Below are 16,799 nucleotides of genomic sequence, written 5' to 3' on the forward strand. Positions count from 1 at the left end.
TACACCACAGTTCACAGCAACGCCAGATCCTTAACCCACTGAGCGAGGCCAGGGATTGAACCTGCAACCTCATGGTTCCTAGTCGGATTCGTTTCTGCTGCGTCACGACGGGAACTCCCCAGAGATTGATTTTTGATGGTGAAAAGTTTGGAGCTGTCTAGGCCAATATACTGTTAGAACTGCAGATGATCTGTGAGGTGAAGTGACTTGCTCAAGTTAACACCAGTAATAATGGCAGAAACAAGTCTAAACAGTGTTTTTTGACTCTCAAGCCAGTGCCTTTTCCGCTCTACTCCATTTCCAGGTATGACTTGTCAGGTTTTCGCAAAACATCCCTAATTATGTCCTAATTCAACTTTGTTCAAGTGCCTTCTGCTCATCAAGAGCTTGGACCAGAATAGCAGTCCGCCCGGCCAGTAGATGGCGCCAAGGCACTGTCACTGGGGTGGGGGGAGGCTGAAGGGGGCGGGGCTCGTATGGAAAGAGGACCAGGCAAACTTTCTTTTAATTGGTCCAAGCGCCTAGGCCCATTGTCCAATCGGAAGCGCCTGCGTCATCACCTTACCCGGCTGGGCGGCCGCCCGCGGAAATTTGAAATGGGTGACGGGTTGCTGGCCGGTGGCGGCCTGGGGTCGGAGGCGATGGCGCCCGAGCGCACCCGCTGGTCAGCGGAGGAGCATCCGGCGCCTCTCGAGAAAGGTGAGTACCCGCCGAGTCAGGCCGGAGGAGCCGCTGCCTTCAGCGGACCGTGTCAGCGGCGGCCGGGGGTGGTGTCCAGACCCTCCGAGGGCGCTTGGGGCGTAGGCCTTCCGGACCCGGCTGGATTGGGTGGCGGCGGTGGCTGGGCGAGGCCCTGACTCACTCTCTGGACGTCGAAGTCGGACAGTACCCTTGGGCAGCTCCTGTCCTCCCTGCCCAATCTGGCCTCAGCTTCCTGGGGACCGGAGGGGGTTGGGTGGGGTTGCGAATTCCTACCCTGGCTGCCTGGGTGGGCCTCCTCGGGGCGTTTGTCTGTGCAGAATGGGCGCGTCTTTTTTATTTGCATCCTAAAGGAGATTATGAACTACACTCCCCTTTGGCGAAAGAGGAGAAATTTGTACGCTTGGCCTAGACAGCTGCACTCTACTTTAAAGGCAGATGACAGGCCCAGGGAGGGGAGCCAATTGGGGACAGTGTCTAAAGATAGAACCCAGGTCTGATTCTCACCTCTTACCTCTTCACGGAGATTCCACCCCACCCTCCACCCCCGATATTTTAAGCTGGTTCAGGTTTTGCTTCAGTATTTTCAGTTGTGTTGGTAGTGGAAGGAGTCCTGGAGAAAGAAGATATAAATGACTTGGAAAATTCCTCTACTAATCCCTCTTGTGGACTGTCAAAAGTCACTTGGCTTCAGTTTTCCCATCTGGAAAACAGGCAATGGTGCTATGGAGTGGTAAAGATGAAGTGAGATAATGTGTGAAAAGTGATACTTTCAAATTGGCTCTAAAGGATTGTGCTGTAGTAAGATATTTTTGTTGTTGTTAAGATACACATAACATAAAATTTACCATTTTAACTGTTTTTTAAGTGTACAGTTCATTGGTATTAAATACATCCAGATTGTTATGCAGCCATCACCACCATCCAGTCCCATAACTCTTTTCATCTTGTAAACTGAAACTATTCCTATTGAAAAATAACGCTCCAATCTCCCCTCCTCCCAGTCCCTGGCAACCACTTTATACTTTGTTTTTATGATTTTGGCTATTCTAAGTACCTCAATCAGTGGAATTACAGAATATTTTTCTTTCGGTGTCTGGATTATTTCCCCCAGCACAATGTTCATGCATATTCTAGCACTTGTCATAACTTCCTTTTTTTAAGGCTAAATTATTTTTCATCATATGTATATACCACATTTTACTTACCCATTCATCCATCAGTTACTTCTATGTGTTAGCTATTGTGGATAATGCTGCTGTGAACATGGATGTACAAATATCTCTTGGAGACTCTGTTTACAATCCTTTGGGTATATACCCAGAGGAGAATTGTTGGGTCATATGGTAATTGTATTTTTAAATTGCTAAGGAACCACCATACCAGTTTCCACAGAGGTAATACCATTTTACCTGCATACCAACAATGCATAAGGGTTTCTATTTCTCTACATCCTAGCCAACACTTGTTTTCCTGGTAGTTTTTCTTGGTTTTTTTTTTGGGGGGGGGATAATAACCACCTAATGGGTGTGAAGTGAAAGTATTATTTCTTTAACAAACATATCTGTATGTTATGTGAGGGGTATTGTTGTGGTTAACAACTAATTTGTTTAATTCACTTGATTGAAGTAGACATACGATTCTCACCTTCCCTTTTTAAAGGAGGTAACTGAGGCACAGAGATTGTCACACAGTAAGTAAGTAAGGTACTGATATCCTCGGAGGCTCAGGTGCATTGGTGTCTGTGAGCAGGAGACCCTTGTACACTTTGGTCATCTGTGGGGTCACATGATTCTGGTGGCCTGAACTGGGGCAAAGAATTGGAAGGAGGGAGGAAAGGAAAGAGAAATTAAAGGGGTGAGGGAAGAGAAAGACTGCTGCTAATAACAGCCTCAGACACCCTTCCTGGAACCGCTGGAAAGGACTTTGCCAGTCTAAATGCCACCCTCAGCATTGTTTATTTAATGGTCGTTTTGTCTATTAAAAACATCTTATTCCACAGAATTAGATATACCACTGGCCAAATAATGCCTTGTGAAACATAATTACATATAGCCCAGACCTAACACGATTAGCATTTTCTAATCCCTCCTTTAGCCACAGGCTTTGAAATTAGTGAGGAGGAACCTAGTAACTTTGGTGAAGTAAGCCTTATGCATTATTAAGACTCATGCATGTTTATTCAGGGGCAGTGACACGCTGATCTTATAGAAAATAAAGGGGGGGGTTCAATTTGAAAGGGAGTGTAGGAAATCACCTCCTTATTTTAATGCAGATTTGTGAAATTGTTTGGGGAGAGAAAATGACTGAAAGATATTTGACCATTGTAAGTTCTAGTAAGAATCATGGCTGAGTGATTTTCACTGAATTGAAAAACAACCCTCTTTCTTTGCCTCCCTGAGAAACCACATAGAACGGCAACAAAAACCTAACCCATGAAGGATTTTAAGTTCATATTGTTTTGAAGTAGAAGTTGGATTTGAGACATTTTCAAATTTGGAAAACTGTTCTTTCTTTCCTGACAATGTGAAAAAAAAAAAAAAAAGGGAAGTAAAGCATCATGCCCAAATATTAGTTTATATTTTGTTTGGGATCTCTTTTTTAAAATTTTTATTTTAAATTTTAATTTTTATTGTCTTTTTAGGACCGCACCTGCAGCATATGGAAGTTCCCAGGCTAGGGGTCAGATCAGAGCTGCAGCTGCCGGCCTACACCACAGCCACTGCAATGCTGGATCCAAGCTGCATCTGCAACCTACAACGCAGCTTTCAGCAATGCTGGATCCTCATCCCACTGAGCAAGACCAGGGATCAAACCCTCATTCTCAGGGATACTCCTCAGGTTCTTAACCTGCTGAGCCACAAATGGGAACTCCCTTGTTTGGGATTTCTATGCAAGGATGTAAAAATAAAAGTAGTTGATAAGCATTGGAAGTGTCTGGGATAGTCGAGCCTGCCTGTTTTGTTATTTTTCTTAGGTTTGTTACAAGATGACGATTCATGCAGTGATTGCAGCAGTCACGATAAACCAGGTAGTAGTTTACAAAGTTTCGTGCCAGAAGGAAAAATTCATTTCCCAGAAATGTTCCAGACAAGTCACCTTTTGTTCTATGAGCGATTCAGAGCTTATCAAGATTATATTTTAGGTGAGTAGGCCCTCTTTTTTGCTGCTTCTGTCTTTTACCAGTAGATTGTTTCAGTTCTTCAGACTGCCATTTGTTGGTTCTGAGAAAGTAGATTTAGGTGAATTTATTAACTTCATGCTGTCTGCTTTATGCAGTCCCAATTCTTACTGTGTTTAATTTGTTTATAGCTGACTGCAAGGCCTCTGAGGTAAGAGAATTCACAGCTGAGTTCTTAGAGAAGGTCCTTGAACCATCTGGATGGCGGGCAGTCTGGCACACTAATGTGTTCGAGGTGCTGGTTGAGGTAAATTTAATTCTGTTACTAAGACATTTGTCTCTGGCTAGAAACACTTTCCTTCGGACTATGATAGCCAAAGTGCTTATTTTTAATTAAGGTTTATGAGCTGATTGAAAAGAGCATGTTTTTCACATCTAATTGCCATGGTGTATGAAGAAGTATTCCCCACAAATTTTAAAGGCAGCTAAGGGGCTGCCAGGGAATTGAGGTGGTTTGTTTCCTTGTCCATTTTCAAGGGGAAATGGATTATAAACCTGTGACATGGGGGAGGTATTTGAGACCATTTAAAAAACAAAGAGGCTTAATTATAAAGTAGGTAAGGTTTGAATTAATTTTTTGCCTTCTTAGTTGTAGCTCATTAAAGTAGCTCAAACCAAACAGGCATTTAAAAACTAGCCTATTTTTTGCCCAACATGTTTGTAGGTATGTGGTACCTCTTAATAGTGTGTCCCATAGCAGAAAGTAAATGCAATCTTATTCTTCAACAGACTGGGCCTTTTACATTAAATTTGCACTCTAATTACAGCTGTGAATTTTTCTCAGTGTTTGTTAATTGGACCACAAAACCCCCTGTTAAACTAAAATGTAAACCAGAGAGTATGAATACAAGTTGCGGCTGTAGCTCCTTTAGGAAATGACATCACATCCTGCAGTGATTATGTACAAGGGCATGGTTTGCAAGCAGCCATGGATTTAAAATTTCGGGGTTGTGCTAGTATCTTTGGTTGCACTTCAGGCCTATTATTTTGGTTATGACAGTACCTGCCACTCCCCCACCTCAATTCTCTAAAAGCCATCAAAGTCATTGTTTTAAAAGAGAAGTGTGCCATTCCTCTGCTTAAAACCTCTAAAGCATCGCATTTACCAAAGACCTGGTGTTGGCTTGATGGCTTCTCATAGCACTAGTCACCCGTGAAAGCTGAGCTCCTTCCCAACAGTCCTGGTCTCCTTGCTCCTCCTCTTACCTTACCTCTTGCAGCCCCCACCCCATTTCCTTCCTTTGGCAAGAAACACTGCCTCTCTGTGCCTCCAACGTCCAGGCTTGTCTCTGCCTCAGTTCTTTTCCATCTTTCCTGCTCTTCAGATGGCTGCTTCCTTTTCATCCTTTTCATTGCAGTGCACAAGTGACTTCCCCTGACCCTCCCACTGAAGCCGGACCACCACCCCTGCTCATCATTCTCTGTCCCATACTTATTGCCATTTTGTTTGTTACAGTGTTAGCTCCATATGGGAACAAGCTACGCCTGCCTTGTTTATCCTTTACATTATGGAAGAAGGCACCTCACTCCCACTTCCTGCTTTAAAAAATTAAGCCTATGGAGTTCCTGTTGTGACTCAGTGGTCATGAACCTGACTAATATCCACGACGACATGGGTTCAATCCCTGGCCTTGCTCAGTGGGATAAGTATCCAGTGTAGCCATGAGCTGTGGTGTAGATTGCAGACACGGTTCGGATCCTACATTGCTGTGACTGTGGTGTAGGCTAGCTGCTGTAGCTCTGATTTGACTCCTAGCCTGGGAACTTCCATATGCTGGACATGTGGCCATTAAAAGCAAAAAAATAAAATATAAAATAAATTTAATAAGCAGCCTGTAAGTAGTGTTTTCGATGTGTCTGAATTTTTATTTCCATATGTTAAGTCACACTATTTTAAATTTCAGGTCACAGATGTGGACTTTGCAGCCTTGAAGGCGGTGGTGAGGCTTGCTGACCCGTACCTCTGTGAATCTCAAGTGAGCACTTTTACCTTAGAGTGTATGAAAGAGCTCCTGGATTTGAAGGAATACCGGTTGCCCCTGCAGGAGCTGTGGGTGGTATTTGATGATTCTGGAATATTCGACCAGACAGCACTTGCAATTGAACATGTCAGGTAGGAAGAGAGGTTGCTAAAAATAACCTTGTGGCCAAAAGCTTTGGATGAAATGCAGTAATTCTGGTCTGTGTCATACCTGAATTTAAAACTCAAACTGTAAGAGTTCCCATTGTGGTGCAGCGGAAACAAATCTGATCAGGAACCGTGAGGTTGTGTGTTTGATCCTTGGTCTCACTCAGTGGGTAAGGGGTCTGGCATTGCCGGAAGCTGTGGTGTAGGTCGAAGACTCGAATCAGGTCCTGTGTTGCTGTGGCTGTGGTGTAGGCCAGCAGCTGTAGCTCCGATTTGACCCTGGGAACCTCCGTATGCCATGAGTGCGGCCCTAAAAAGCAGTAAGACCACAAAACTCAAACTGTAAACTTGGTCACTGCAATATATTAAAATATTCAAAGATGGGGGAGTCTTTTTAAATTAGAAATTTTTAAAAAAATAGTAAAAAAAATTTCAGTTTCTGTTGGGGCTCAGTGGTAATGAACCTGACTAGGATCCATGAGGATTCGGGTTCGATCCCTGACCTCGCTCAATGGGTTAAGGATCTGACGTTGCCGTGAACTGTGGTGTAGGTTGCAGACACAGCTTGAATCCCGAGTTGCTGTGGTTGTGGTGTAGGCTGGCAGCTGTAGCTCCGATTCGACCCTTAGCCTGGGAACTTCTATATGCTTCGGGTGCTGCCCTAAAAAGCAAAAATAAATAAATAAAAAATATATATATATATATAATTATATATATATAATTTTCATTTTGAGATAATTTCAGATGTAGATAAAAGTAGTACAAGGGATTTCTGTATAGCTTTCTCTCGGGGTCCTTAAATGTTAACAAAAGTTAGGAGTTTCTTATTTTGGTTTGCATATGTTTAGGAACTGTCAGAAGTTCTGGATGCTAAGGCTATAGTTGGATATACTTGAGTATAAGAGGAAAGGAAAGAAAGTGAAGAAGGTGGCATAGCACCGCCTGGACACTGGTAAGACTGGCACACAGTGTTTTCAGGGAGGTGTCTGGCCAAGGAAGGCTTTTTCTCAGGCCATTTCCAGGACCCTTATGGGCTGTGAACATGCCTTTCAGCCGTCTTGGGTAGAGCTGTTTGCACTCGTACAGGCACATGCCTTGTCCCTTCAGTGGGAAGGAAAGCCCATGCCTGGATTAATAAGGTATACTTCTTTTAGTTTTTCAGATAAATTTTTTTTTGTTGTTAGATAGCTCCTAATATAGATAGTTCTTTTGAATCTTCTTTTTATATTTACTAAGGAAGGCTTATTTTTGACCATTTAAAAATGGACTTATATTCAACTATGAACTGGAAGACTGGAGAATATAGTGGTCGTATTAATAATGTTGCTTGGTGTTTTGTAGTTCAAAAGGTATTTTCCAATTTCTATACCATTAGTGACCCGGTTTTGCTGAGCTTACTATGATACTCTACCAAGAAGCAGAGTGTCTTAGGCTCTGATTCTGACATCTCATGGAAAATTTCTAATTGGGTAAAGATATTTAACCATAGGTATCCAGTATTAGGTCAAACAATCTAAATCTGAAGAACTGGCTTATATCCAGAACTAAAATAACTCCGTTATGTTTCTCTTACTTTAAAATCTGTTCCCCCGCAAAAAACGAGTTCTCTGGTGCCCTAGTGGTTAAGGACTTGGCATTGTCACTGCAGTGGCTCGGGTTATTGTTCTGGCTTGGGTTTGATCCCTGGCCTGGGAACTTCCACATGCTGGGAAGGGGGGGGAATCTGTCAACTGAAGCATGTGAAGGTAAAGGGATAATTGATGAGTTTAGGAAATGAGGAATCAGCTAATCACTTATGGGTATAGAAGCTGATAGAAAGACAAGTGTCTGGAATTAGTAATGATATTATTTAAAGGGGAGCCTGGCTAAATTTTTTAGATTCTGGTTAGTGTACAGGAAAGGTCAAATTATGAGAAGTTTTATTCAATAAATATTTGTGTCAGGTCCTGAGTCGAGGATGAGATTTGACTGGCACCCTAAACAGACACAGTAACATCACCTGGGAGCTATCAGTCTAAAGGTGGATGGTGAACCTTAATGAAATAATCACGTAAAGATATGTATGCAATTGGAAGCTGCAGTGAGAGCTATGAGGGATTACGGAGTGTTCTAAGACTAGGTCAGGTTGCTGTAATATGGTTATTTCCTGAGGAAGTGGTATTTGAACTTGCGTCTGAAGAGTTGGCTAGGTGAAAGTGGTTGTGGCAGAGTGGAGGTGGGGAACAGGCTCAGGAACTCAGTTTAAGGAGCTGAAAGGCCAGCGTGGTTGGAACAGAGTAATAGAAGAGACCTAGGAAGCCAGCTTAGAGATTATAGGAGTCAGAAGATGCAGGGCTTTGTCAGCCAGTGAATCAAGAGCAGTGGCAAACCTTTGAAGGCTTGTTTTTTTAGTGATCTTGGCCGCTCTTCCTCTCATGCTAAAGCTTTAGATTGTTCCTATTACCCAGAATCAGATCAGGCTGTCTACTTTTCTGTTTCTCTCTCTTCTCTCTCTCTCTCTCTCTCTCATTAGCTTTGGAAGCACATTAGAATCTCCTGGGAATTTTCTTTATAAGGGTATTCCAACTAATATATGAAGAATGAAGTATTTTGCAGCCCATAATAAAGTAGAGGTTCTAGGTATGATTATCAATGGCTGCTACAACCATCGGTGAGACTCTGATGGGGAACTTTGCAGCAGATGGATCAGACTGACTGTTGATCATTCTTGACCTCATCATCATAAGAGATGAGCAGGTATCTTGTGCTTCCTGATGAAAGTACACTATACCTACCTTGAAGTATTGCCAAAAAGTCTTTCCTAAAGATCATCAAGTCTAGCTCTTGCTATCAGTTTACTAGAAATAAAGGAAATAGAAGAACATGTGAAAGGATCCCATGGGGATGCAATCAGTAAAATTCAAGTGTGGCAAACTGTTAAATTGCAGGAGTTCCCTTTGTGGCTCAGCAAGTTAAGGACCTGATGTTGTCTCTGTGAGGGTCTGGGTTTGTGTTCCATCCTGGCCTTGCTCCATGGGTTAAGGATCTGGTGTTGCTGCAGACTGTGGTGTAGGTCGCAAATGCTGCTCCAATTCAATCCCTAGCCTGGGAATTTCCATATGCCACAGGTTCGGCTGTAAAAGTGAAAAAAAAAATTTGCAGGATGAAAGAGAGGGAAGGATAATCTGTAGAATAAAAGTGATTTGATTAAATTCCATGTCTGACCCTTGTTTGAATCCTGATTTGAACAACCTGACTGTAAAACAACAACAACAAAAGATAATTGGGGAAAATTGAACACTGACTGGATACTTGGATATCAAGAAATTAAAACTTTAGATTTATTTTAGAGATGCATAATAAAAGTTAATGAGTGGTATGTCAGAAATTTGCTTTAAAATAATCCAGTGTCAGGATGGTGGGGATAGGAAAACAGAGAGGTAAGTGGGTAGGGTAGAGATAAATAAGCTTCCCATGAGTTGATAATTGTTGAAGCTGGGTGATTGGTACATGGAGTTCATGATGCTACTTGCTCTTGTGTATGTTTGAAATTTTCCACGATAAAAAATTTGTTAAATCACTTGGGGAGCTGTATAAAGGTATGGATCCTGTACACTCCCTACGCCTTTCCCCACCCAAGAGAGTCTGATTTAATAGTCTGGGATAGCTTGCAAATTCATTTTCAACAGCTTTGCAGGGGACTCTAACGTGCAGCCTGTGTTGAGAACTACTGCTTTATATTATGTCCCAGGATAATCTCATCTTTTGCTTTAGCACCATCAGTATGCTGATAACTTCCAGATTTATGTCTCTAGCCCTGACCTTTTTCCTTGAGCTCTGGACTTGTACATTCATCTGCACTCTTGACATCATCCACTTGGAGTTCAAATAGGCATCTCAATCTGAACATGGCGAAAACTATTTTCAACCCTAAACTTGTTTCTTCTCGCCCAGTCCTTTCTATTTTAACAAATGGCACCACCTTCCACCCAGTTACAGTTGGTCAACAAATTGTTCTGATAAAAAGAAGGTCCTGTTGGAACAATGTTGTAGAAAAACTTCTTTATTCAGTCCAGAGAAGTTCTCATGTGACTCATGACTATTGAGCCTAACAAACACACAGTCTTTTTTTTTTTTACCATAGTTGATAGAATTGTTTTGATTTATCTTTAGCTCTCACCCCTCCAAAACCCCAACGTTTTGAGCCAGTGATTAAATTTGAGGGATGCTAATTTCCTTTTCAGGTTTTTTTATCAAAATATTTGGAGGAGTTGGGATGAAGAAGAAGAGGATGAATATGATTATTTTGTCAGATGTGTTGAACCTCGATTGAGATTGTAAGTATTTATTTATTTTATTTTTTGGTTTCTTTTATGGCCATACCCACGGCATATGGAAGTTCTCAGGCTAGGGGTCAAATTGGAGCTGCAGCTGTCGGCCTACATCACAGCCACAGCAGTGTGGGATCTGGACCGCATCTGAGACCTACACCATAGCTTGTGGCAACGCTGGATCCTTAACCCACTGAGTGAGGCTGGGGATCAAGCCCCAGTCCTCATGGATACTAGTTGGGTTCGTTACTGCTGAGCCACGATGGGAACTCTGAGATTGTTAAGTATTTATTAGTGGCCTTATACATGATGGGAAAAAAATAGCTATTTGTGGTTTAATTTCACTTGTGGTCTGTGTGGGTGTGTGTGTGTGTGTACACTCCAGAGTCCTGCAGATGGAAACAGACTGATATACAAGGAGTATAACCCATGGACAAGTTATTAAACTTGTACAAGTTCAGAGAAACCTACTTTTATCTATTTTTTTAAACTTTTTATTTTTTTACTTTATTTTTTTCAGTTTAGGCTACCCTGAGGCATATGGAGTTCAGATCCGAGCCATAGTTGCAACCAACTCTGGATCCTTTAACCCATTGTGTGGGGCCAGGGATTGAAATTGCATCCTGGTGCTGTAGAAACACCACCAATCCCACTGTGCCACTGGGAACTCTGAGAAACCTACTTTTAGTGTTTCTAAACCTACTTTTAGTGTTTCTAAAGTCTAAAAGCAGAGAATTCAAGAACATGTAAGTTAATAACTCACTTGTAAATTTGAATAAAACTCAATTGAGCCAATATGTTTTAAAAAATTTGTTAAATTCAAAGACAGTTCTTTGAAAACAGTGAAACTAATTGAATTATAGGAGATATTTTTCTTTTTGGCCACTGTGTGCAGCAGCTTGATGTGGGATCTCAGTTCCCAGACCAAGGATTGAACCTGGGCTAGGCCACTAGGGAGTTCCCTAGGAGAACTTTTTTTTAAAAAAGAATACTTTTAAAGACATATAGCTTAAAGTTTCTATAGTAAAACATACTAGGCTACACAGACTAACCTCAGAATGTTTTGTCAAGTTCTTATCCTTAAATCTTATTTGACAAATAGATGAAAATATTAAATAGTTAATGGTGAATAAAAATTTCCTAAATACCTAAACACATACCTAAATAAACAAAATACAGAAACACATTCTCCTGATTTATCATATTTTGGTAGGGAAAAACCCTTTTGTTATAAAAATACCCCCAAATTAACCGTGCACCTCAAATAGCTGTCCTGAAGATTTTGTTAAATGTGGCATTCAGTCTTCCACTAGATGGTACTGTAAGACCAGGTAATTTTTTGGTGCTTATACGTGTTAATTCAATAGGCAGTGCTGCAGTAAGAATATATTTAGACCTTGCATGCCCCCCCTTTCCAAATTTGTAGAAGGTAATCTTTTTCCTTACGTAAAAGATGATTTGGTTATATAAGACAAGACAGTAACCCTTTACATTTGTGTGGAACCCAATTCGATAAGTTGCTCTTAGTTTAAATAGTAAATAATAAAGAATATGTGAGGAGTCTAATTAATGGTTCTACCTGGTTTAGAATTTTGCATGTCTAATTTTTCAGCTTTTCATAAATCAGCTATGATTTCTATTTAGTCTTTCCAATTTTTTTCATTGTGCACTTCCTAGTTTCCCATAGTGTATTCAATAAAATGCCAGAATTTCAATAAGCTTGCATATTTTCTAGTTTTGATACACTTGCTCTTAAAGAGCAATGATTGGTTTTGATTGAAGGGGAATGTAGTGGTAGATGAATATCGTGTATCTGGCAAATTTGGTCTTTACTTGGAAAAACTGTATTTTGATTTGACAGCCTTACATGTTCAAACAATAAGAAATGATTTACATACACATCTTGTACATCACTGGCAGATGGGAAAGCATAATGGAGGAATTGTTCTCCGTTATGGAGAAGAAACCATGGTACTTAATGGGGAAACTGGAATGTTATCAAATATAGGCAGATTCTTTGTAAGGTCCCTAGGCTAAGACAGGAGTAGAGTTTTATCCACAGGCAAGATTTAAAGGGAATCAAACCATATTGTTTTGATTTTGCTCTGTGAAGTAAATATTTTTCCTATCTAATTCAACACACTGTGCTTCAAAGCTTATGGGTTTGAGACACAGATGTTGGTTCATTTCTTTCAGACTATGAGGCATCAGTTTAATGAGAAGAAATAAGCTGATTGGCATGGATATTGGAAATGCTAAGAAACTTATTTTGAAATTTGAGTCTTAATCTTCATAACTTAATAGACCTGATCAAGCAATCAGTGGTTTGGTCCCCAATTTCTTGTTTGCCAAGTGGATTTCTAGAATATCTTTAAATGAGTACGGATTAACCAGAGCAGACAAAATCCTTGCTTTTCAAGCTTCACCTAATTCATGTACTTGAAAAGTGGAGAAAACCGTTGTTTTATTTATTTTAAATATTTAAATATTCGCTGCATTTTGATGTAAATTTGTTTAGGATGTAGTTCTGTTTTTTCCCCCTTTATCTGTTTTAGAGCATGATGAAGTTAAGAAGACATATCTAAGTTCTCAACCTTGGCTGCACATTAGAATTCCCCAGGGAACTTTAAAAAACAAACAAAAAAACCCTCTGCTTCTAAAAACCAATTTGATTGGTCTGGATGGGAACCTGGGCACCTATATTTTTAAAAGCTCCCCAGTGATTCTAACATGCAGCCAAGGTTAAGCAGCTGTGGCCTGATTGAGTGTACTTTTAACTGATAAATAAAGCAATTATGTTAAAGCTACAGGTAATGACAATAATATTGCAGTTTATTTTTAGATCCATTAATTTCATATACATTAACTTGATTATTCATGAATTATTACATCTAGAAGTACATTTTTGTTCTGTCTATATATTTGAGAAGGTATATAAATAATAAACTTTTAATGCCAATAAGGGTGTCCAATACAAGGTTATTTTGTTTTAATCACTCTAGTAATAACAACTTATTTTTTTTCTCAGAATCTCAAGGCTTATGTTTTTGAAAAACTCTAGCAATATCCTGAGGGAATACTCAGCATAATTTTGCTCATAATTTTTTTTTAAAGTCTGTGGGAATGATAGTTTATTAAGCTACCTAGGGTCAGCTTATGCATGTGGTAGTCACAGATTGGGCCTTGAGAGGCTGACAGCAGTATATGGATGAGAGAGCAACAATTAGTGATCAGCTGTATGCACATTTGCCTCTCAAAGCAAGAATGTCCTTGAGGTCAGTGATCAGTCTTTTCACGTTTCACTTGAAATCTTACACAATGTCTTCTATTTCAATCGAATGTTCTTTTTTTTTTTTTTTAAATGGTTGATTTACAATGTTCTACCTGCTCCATAGTGTTTTTTTTTGTTTGTTTGTTTTTTGTTTTTTTTTGTCTTTTTGCTATTTCTTTGGGCCGCTCCCACGGCATATGGAGGTTCCCAGGCTAGGGGTCCAATCGGAACTGGAGCCACCGGCCTACGCCAGAGCCACAGCAACGCCGGATCGTCAACCCACTGAGCAAGGGCAGGGACCGAACCCACAACCTCATGGTTCCTAGTCGGATTCGTTAACCACTGCGCCATGACAGGAACTCCTCCATAGTGCTTTAAATACAGGGAAGGACAAGGTGATTTGAATCATTTTATATTTTTGATCCTCTAAATGTGGTCATGTAAACATTGTTATGAAACTGTTTGGGGTATCTTCCTCTGCATCCCTACTTCCAGATTACCCTCTGCCACCTAATTATTGATTTGAATCTAATATATGGAAAATAGTTTCTCATTAAGTAATGATTACAAATTGTACACCATGAACTTTCAGTGTTTCAAAAGCACAAATGTGGAGTTCACTTTGTGGCTCAGCAGAAACGAATCTGACCAGAAACCATGAAGTTGCAGATTCAACCCCTGGCCTCTCTCAGTGGGTTACAGATCCAGCATTGCCATGAGCTGTGGTGTAGGTCACAAATGCGGCTCAGATCTGGCGTGGCTGTGGTGTAGGCCAGAAGCTACAGCTCCGATTTGGTTTGACACCTAGCCTGGGAATCTCTATGTGCCTCGGGTGCAGCCCTGAAGAGACAAAAAGACAAAAAAAAACCCCAAAAAACAAAAAACACAAATGCTTGGATCTGAGGGGAAAATAGCAACTCCTCAAGAGAAAAATTAGTGATGTTAATGAAGTGGTTTTTAAAACTTTCAGTAGCTTCCACCTATTTAGAAAGATTTAACATGTTCCTGAGTTTTATGCCGTAAAACACCTTTCTTATGGGTGTTAGCTTCACAGTTTTCCGAAGCATATCCTCACTGTTACATGGGCTGTCTTAATGATGGGAAAATGTGTCTGAAAGGCAAAGAGATTTCATTTTGCTTTTAAACTTTCAGGCATTATGATATTCTTGAAGACCGAGTTCCTTCAGGACTTATTGTTGACTACCAAAATCTGTTGACTCAGTGTGAGGAGAGTTACAGGAAATTTTTAAATCTGAGAAGCAGTCTGTCAAATTGTAACTCGGATTCTGAGCAGGAAAACATCTCCATGGTGGAAGGGTTAAAATTGTATTCAGAGATTGAACAGTTGAAACAAAAGCTAAAACTCATTGAAAATCCTTTGTTGAGGTACGTATATCTTTGTCATTCTTAACTAGTTGGCATCTTTTCTAACCAGCTGTGTTACTGAGAACTGACAGGTCTGTTTGGTTGTTTTTTTTTTTTGTTGTTTTTAGATATGTATTTGGTTATCAGAAGAATTCTAATATCCAAGCGAAGGGTGTCCGTCTAAATGGTGAGAAGATCACTCACGTGGTGTCTTCCACTGTGACAACGGGTCTGCTGCAGTCCCTGCTCAGGGACAGGCTTTGTCCAGAGCCTTGTAAGGAAGAAATAGAAATTCAGGTAAAAGTAGGGCTTCTTGCTCCAGGTAGCTTTATTCCTTTTGATTTACCCCAGGCTTTCTTGAATTCTGCAGGGTGTTCACAGGCGTTTCCCAGAGCTGGTTTTCTGTGAAATGAGAAGTAGAGAGAGCTCTGCTTTTCCATAGCACTAGTCACTTATCAAGCATGCAGTGGGCTCAGTGCATAGCCAAGGAGCTACCTACATATGCCGTTTTGGCTCCTTTTTCAAAGTGAAACATGAAGGCACCTGGAGTATTGCTCAGGTTGCATTTGGGGATATATATCTGCAATATGTTGTTGTTGTTTTCTAGTTCCATAGTGATCCGTTGTCTGCTATAAATGCCTGCTATGAGGGTGACACTGTTATTGTTTGTCCTGGCCATTACGTGGTACATGGCACATTCTCCATTGCTGACTCCATTGAGTTGGAAGGTGAGTATGAAGAAGACACAACCAAACTCTTGCATGATATACTTAGGAAAACCATAAATCTCTGATCTTGTTGAAGCTCCAAGAACTTGATTTCAAATGAGTTGCCTTGAAACGTTAAGGGCTGTTGAAACATACAGGGGATTGACTCAGTGTTTGAGCAACTTGAGGTATGTTTCTTTGTGACATTTTAAGTGTTGGGAAGATGAAAATAAAGAGAAAAAAGACCATTAAGAAGAAGCATATTTCCAGATCGTAGGTGGTTGATGAAAAGGAAATCTAATTTCTAGAATTAAAAAAAACACTCCCAGCAATATTATTTTAAAGTTTCGTACTTTTAAATTTGTTGTCACTCTTACTTCATATGTGTTGTGGATATGTTGGTGCATAGTTTTTGTTTTAAATTTAGCTTATTTTTGTGAGAAGTCTAGGTCCAACTTGAAATTAGACCAACAAATTCTAAGGTGTACTTTTAGAACATTGATGTTGAAAGATTCTATTAAAAATAAATAACTTTATAGCAGTTATAATCTTTTTTTTTTTTAAGAGCCAGACCCATGACATGTGGAGGTTTCCAGGCTAGGGGTCAAACTGGAACTAGCTGCCGGCCTACAAACAATCACAGCAATGCCGAGTCTGCAACCTACACCACAGCTCATGGCAGGGCTGGACCATTAACCCACTGAGCGAGGCCAGGGATCGAACCTGCATCCTCATGGATCCTAGTCAGATTCGTTAACCACTGATGGGAACTCCAGCAGTTATAATCTTATTGTACATTGAGAGTGAGTCCTAAATGTAGGTTATTTTACACCTTGGTCCTCTGTATTTCCAGAGCACTCCACATTTAGATGCACCTGCTCAACTCTTTACCAAAAGAGCTTCAAGTTAGCAATAAGGCTTGTAATGCAAAAAATTGTATATCATTATGGGACTGGTGCAGCTGTTCACAAACTGCTTAAGCCATGTTCTTTATCTTTATCTTGTCAAAACTTCTTAATGGAAGCAAGACTGGGAGTTTAATGTCCTGCTGTTCACTAGTATATCACCTCACCCCCTTTTTTGTTTTATGTATGTAATTTTTGTTCTTTTTCTTCTCCAATATTTGATATATAATAGA

The 16,799-nt window shown here is 40.4% G+C and overlaps 1 protein-coding gene across 1 annotated transcript in view; it reads left to right on the forward strand.

Moving 5' to 3' along the window:
- SHCBP1 (SHC binding and spindle associated 1) overlaps positions 549–16,799 on the forward strand; it is a 33,905-nt gene continuing 17,654 nt past the window's right edge. The window contains exons 1-8 of the mRNA XM_021094249.1: positions 549–699; positions 3,677–3,844; positions 4,012–4,127; positions 5,785–5,993; positions 10,232–10,324; positions 14,742–14,975; positions 15,083–15,251; positions 15,562–15,682. Coding sequence (XP_020949908.1) covers positions 597–699; positions 3,677–3,844; positions 4,012–4,127; positions 5,785–5,993; positions 10,232–10,324; positions 14,742–14,975; positions 15,083–15,251; positions 15,562–15,682 — 1,213 coding nt within the window. The 5' untranslated portion in view covers positions 549–596. The remainder of the gene's footprint in view (positions 700–3,676; positions 3,845–4,011; positions 4,128–5,784; positions 5,994–10,231; positions 10,325–14,741; positions 14,976–15,082; positions 15,252–15,561; positions 15,683–16,799) is intronic.

The sequence above is a fragment of the Sus scrofa genome, chromosome 6 (genome assembly GCF_000003025.6).
Source record: "Sus scrofa isolate TJ Tabasco breed Duroc chromosome 6, Sscrofa11.1, whole genome shotgun sequence".
Lineage (NCBI taxonomy): Eukaryota > Metazoa > Chordata > Mammalia > Artiodactyla > Suidae > Sus > Sus scrofa.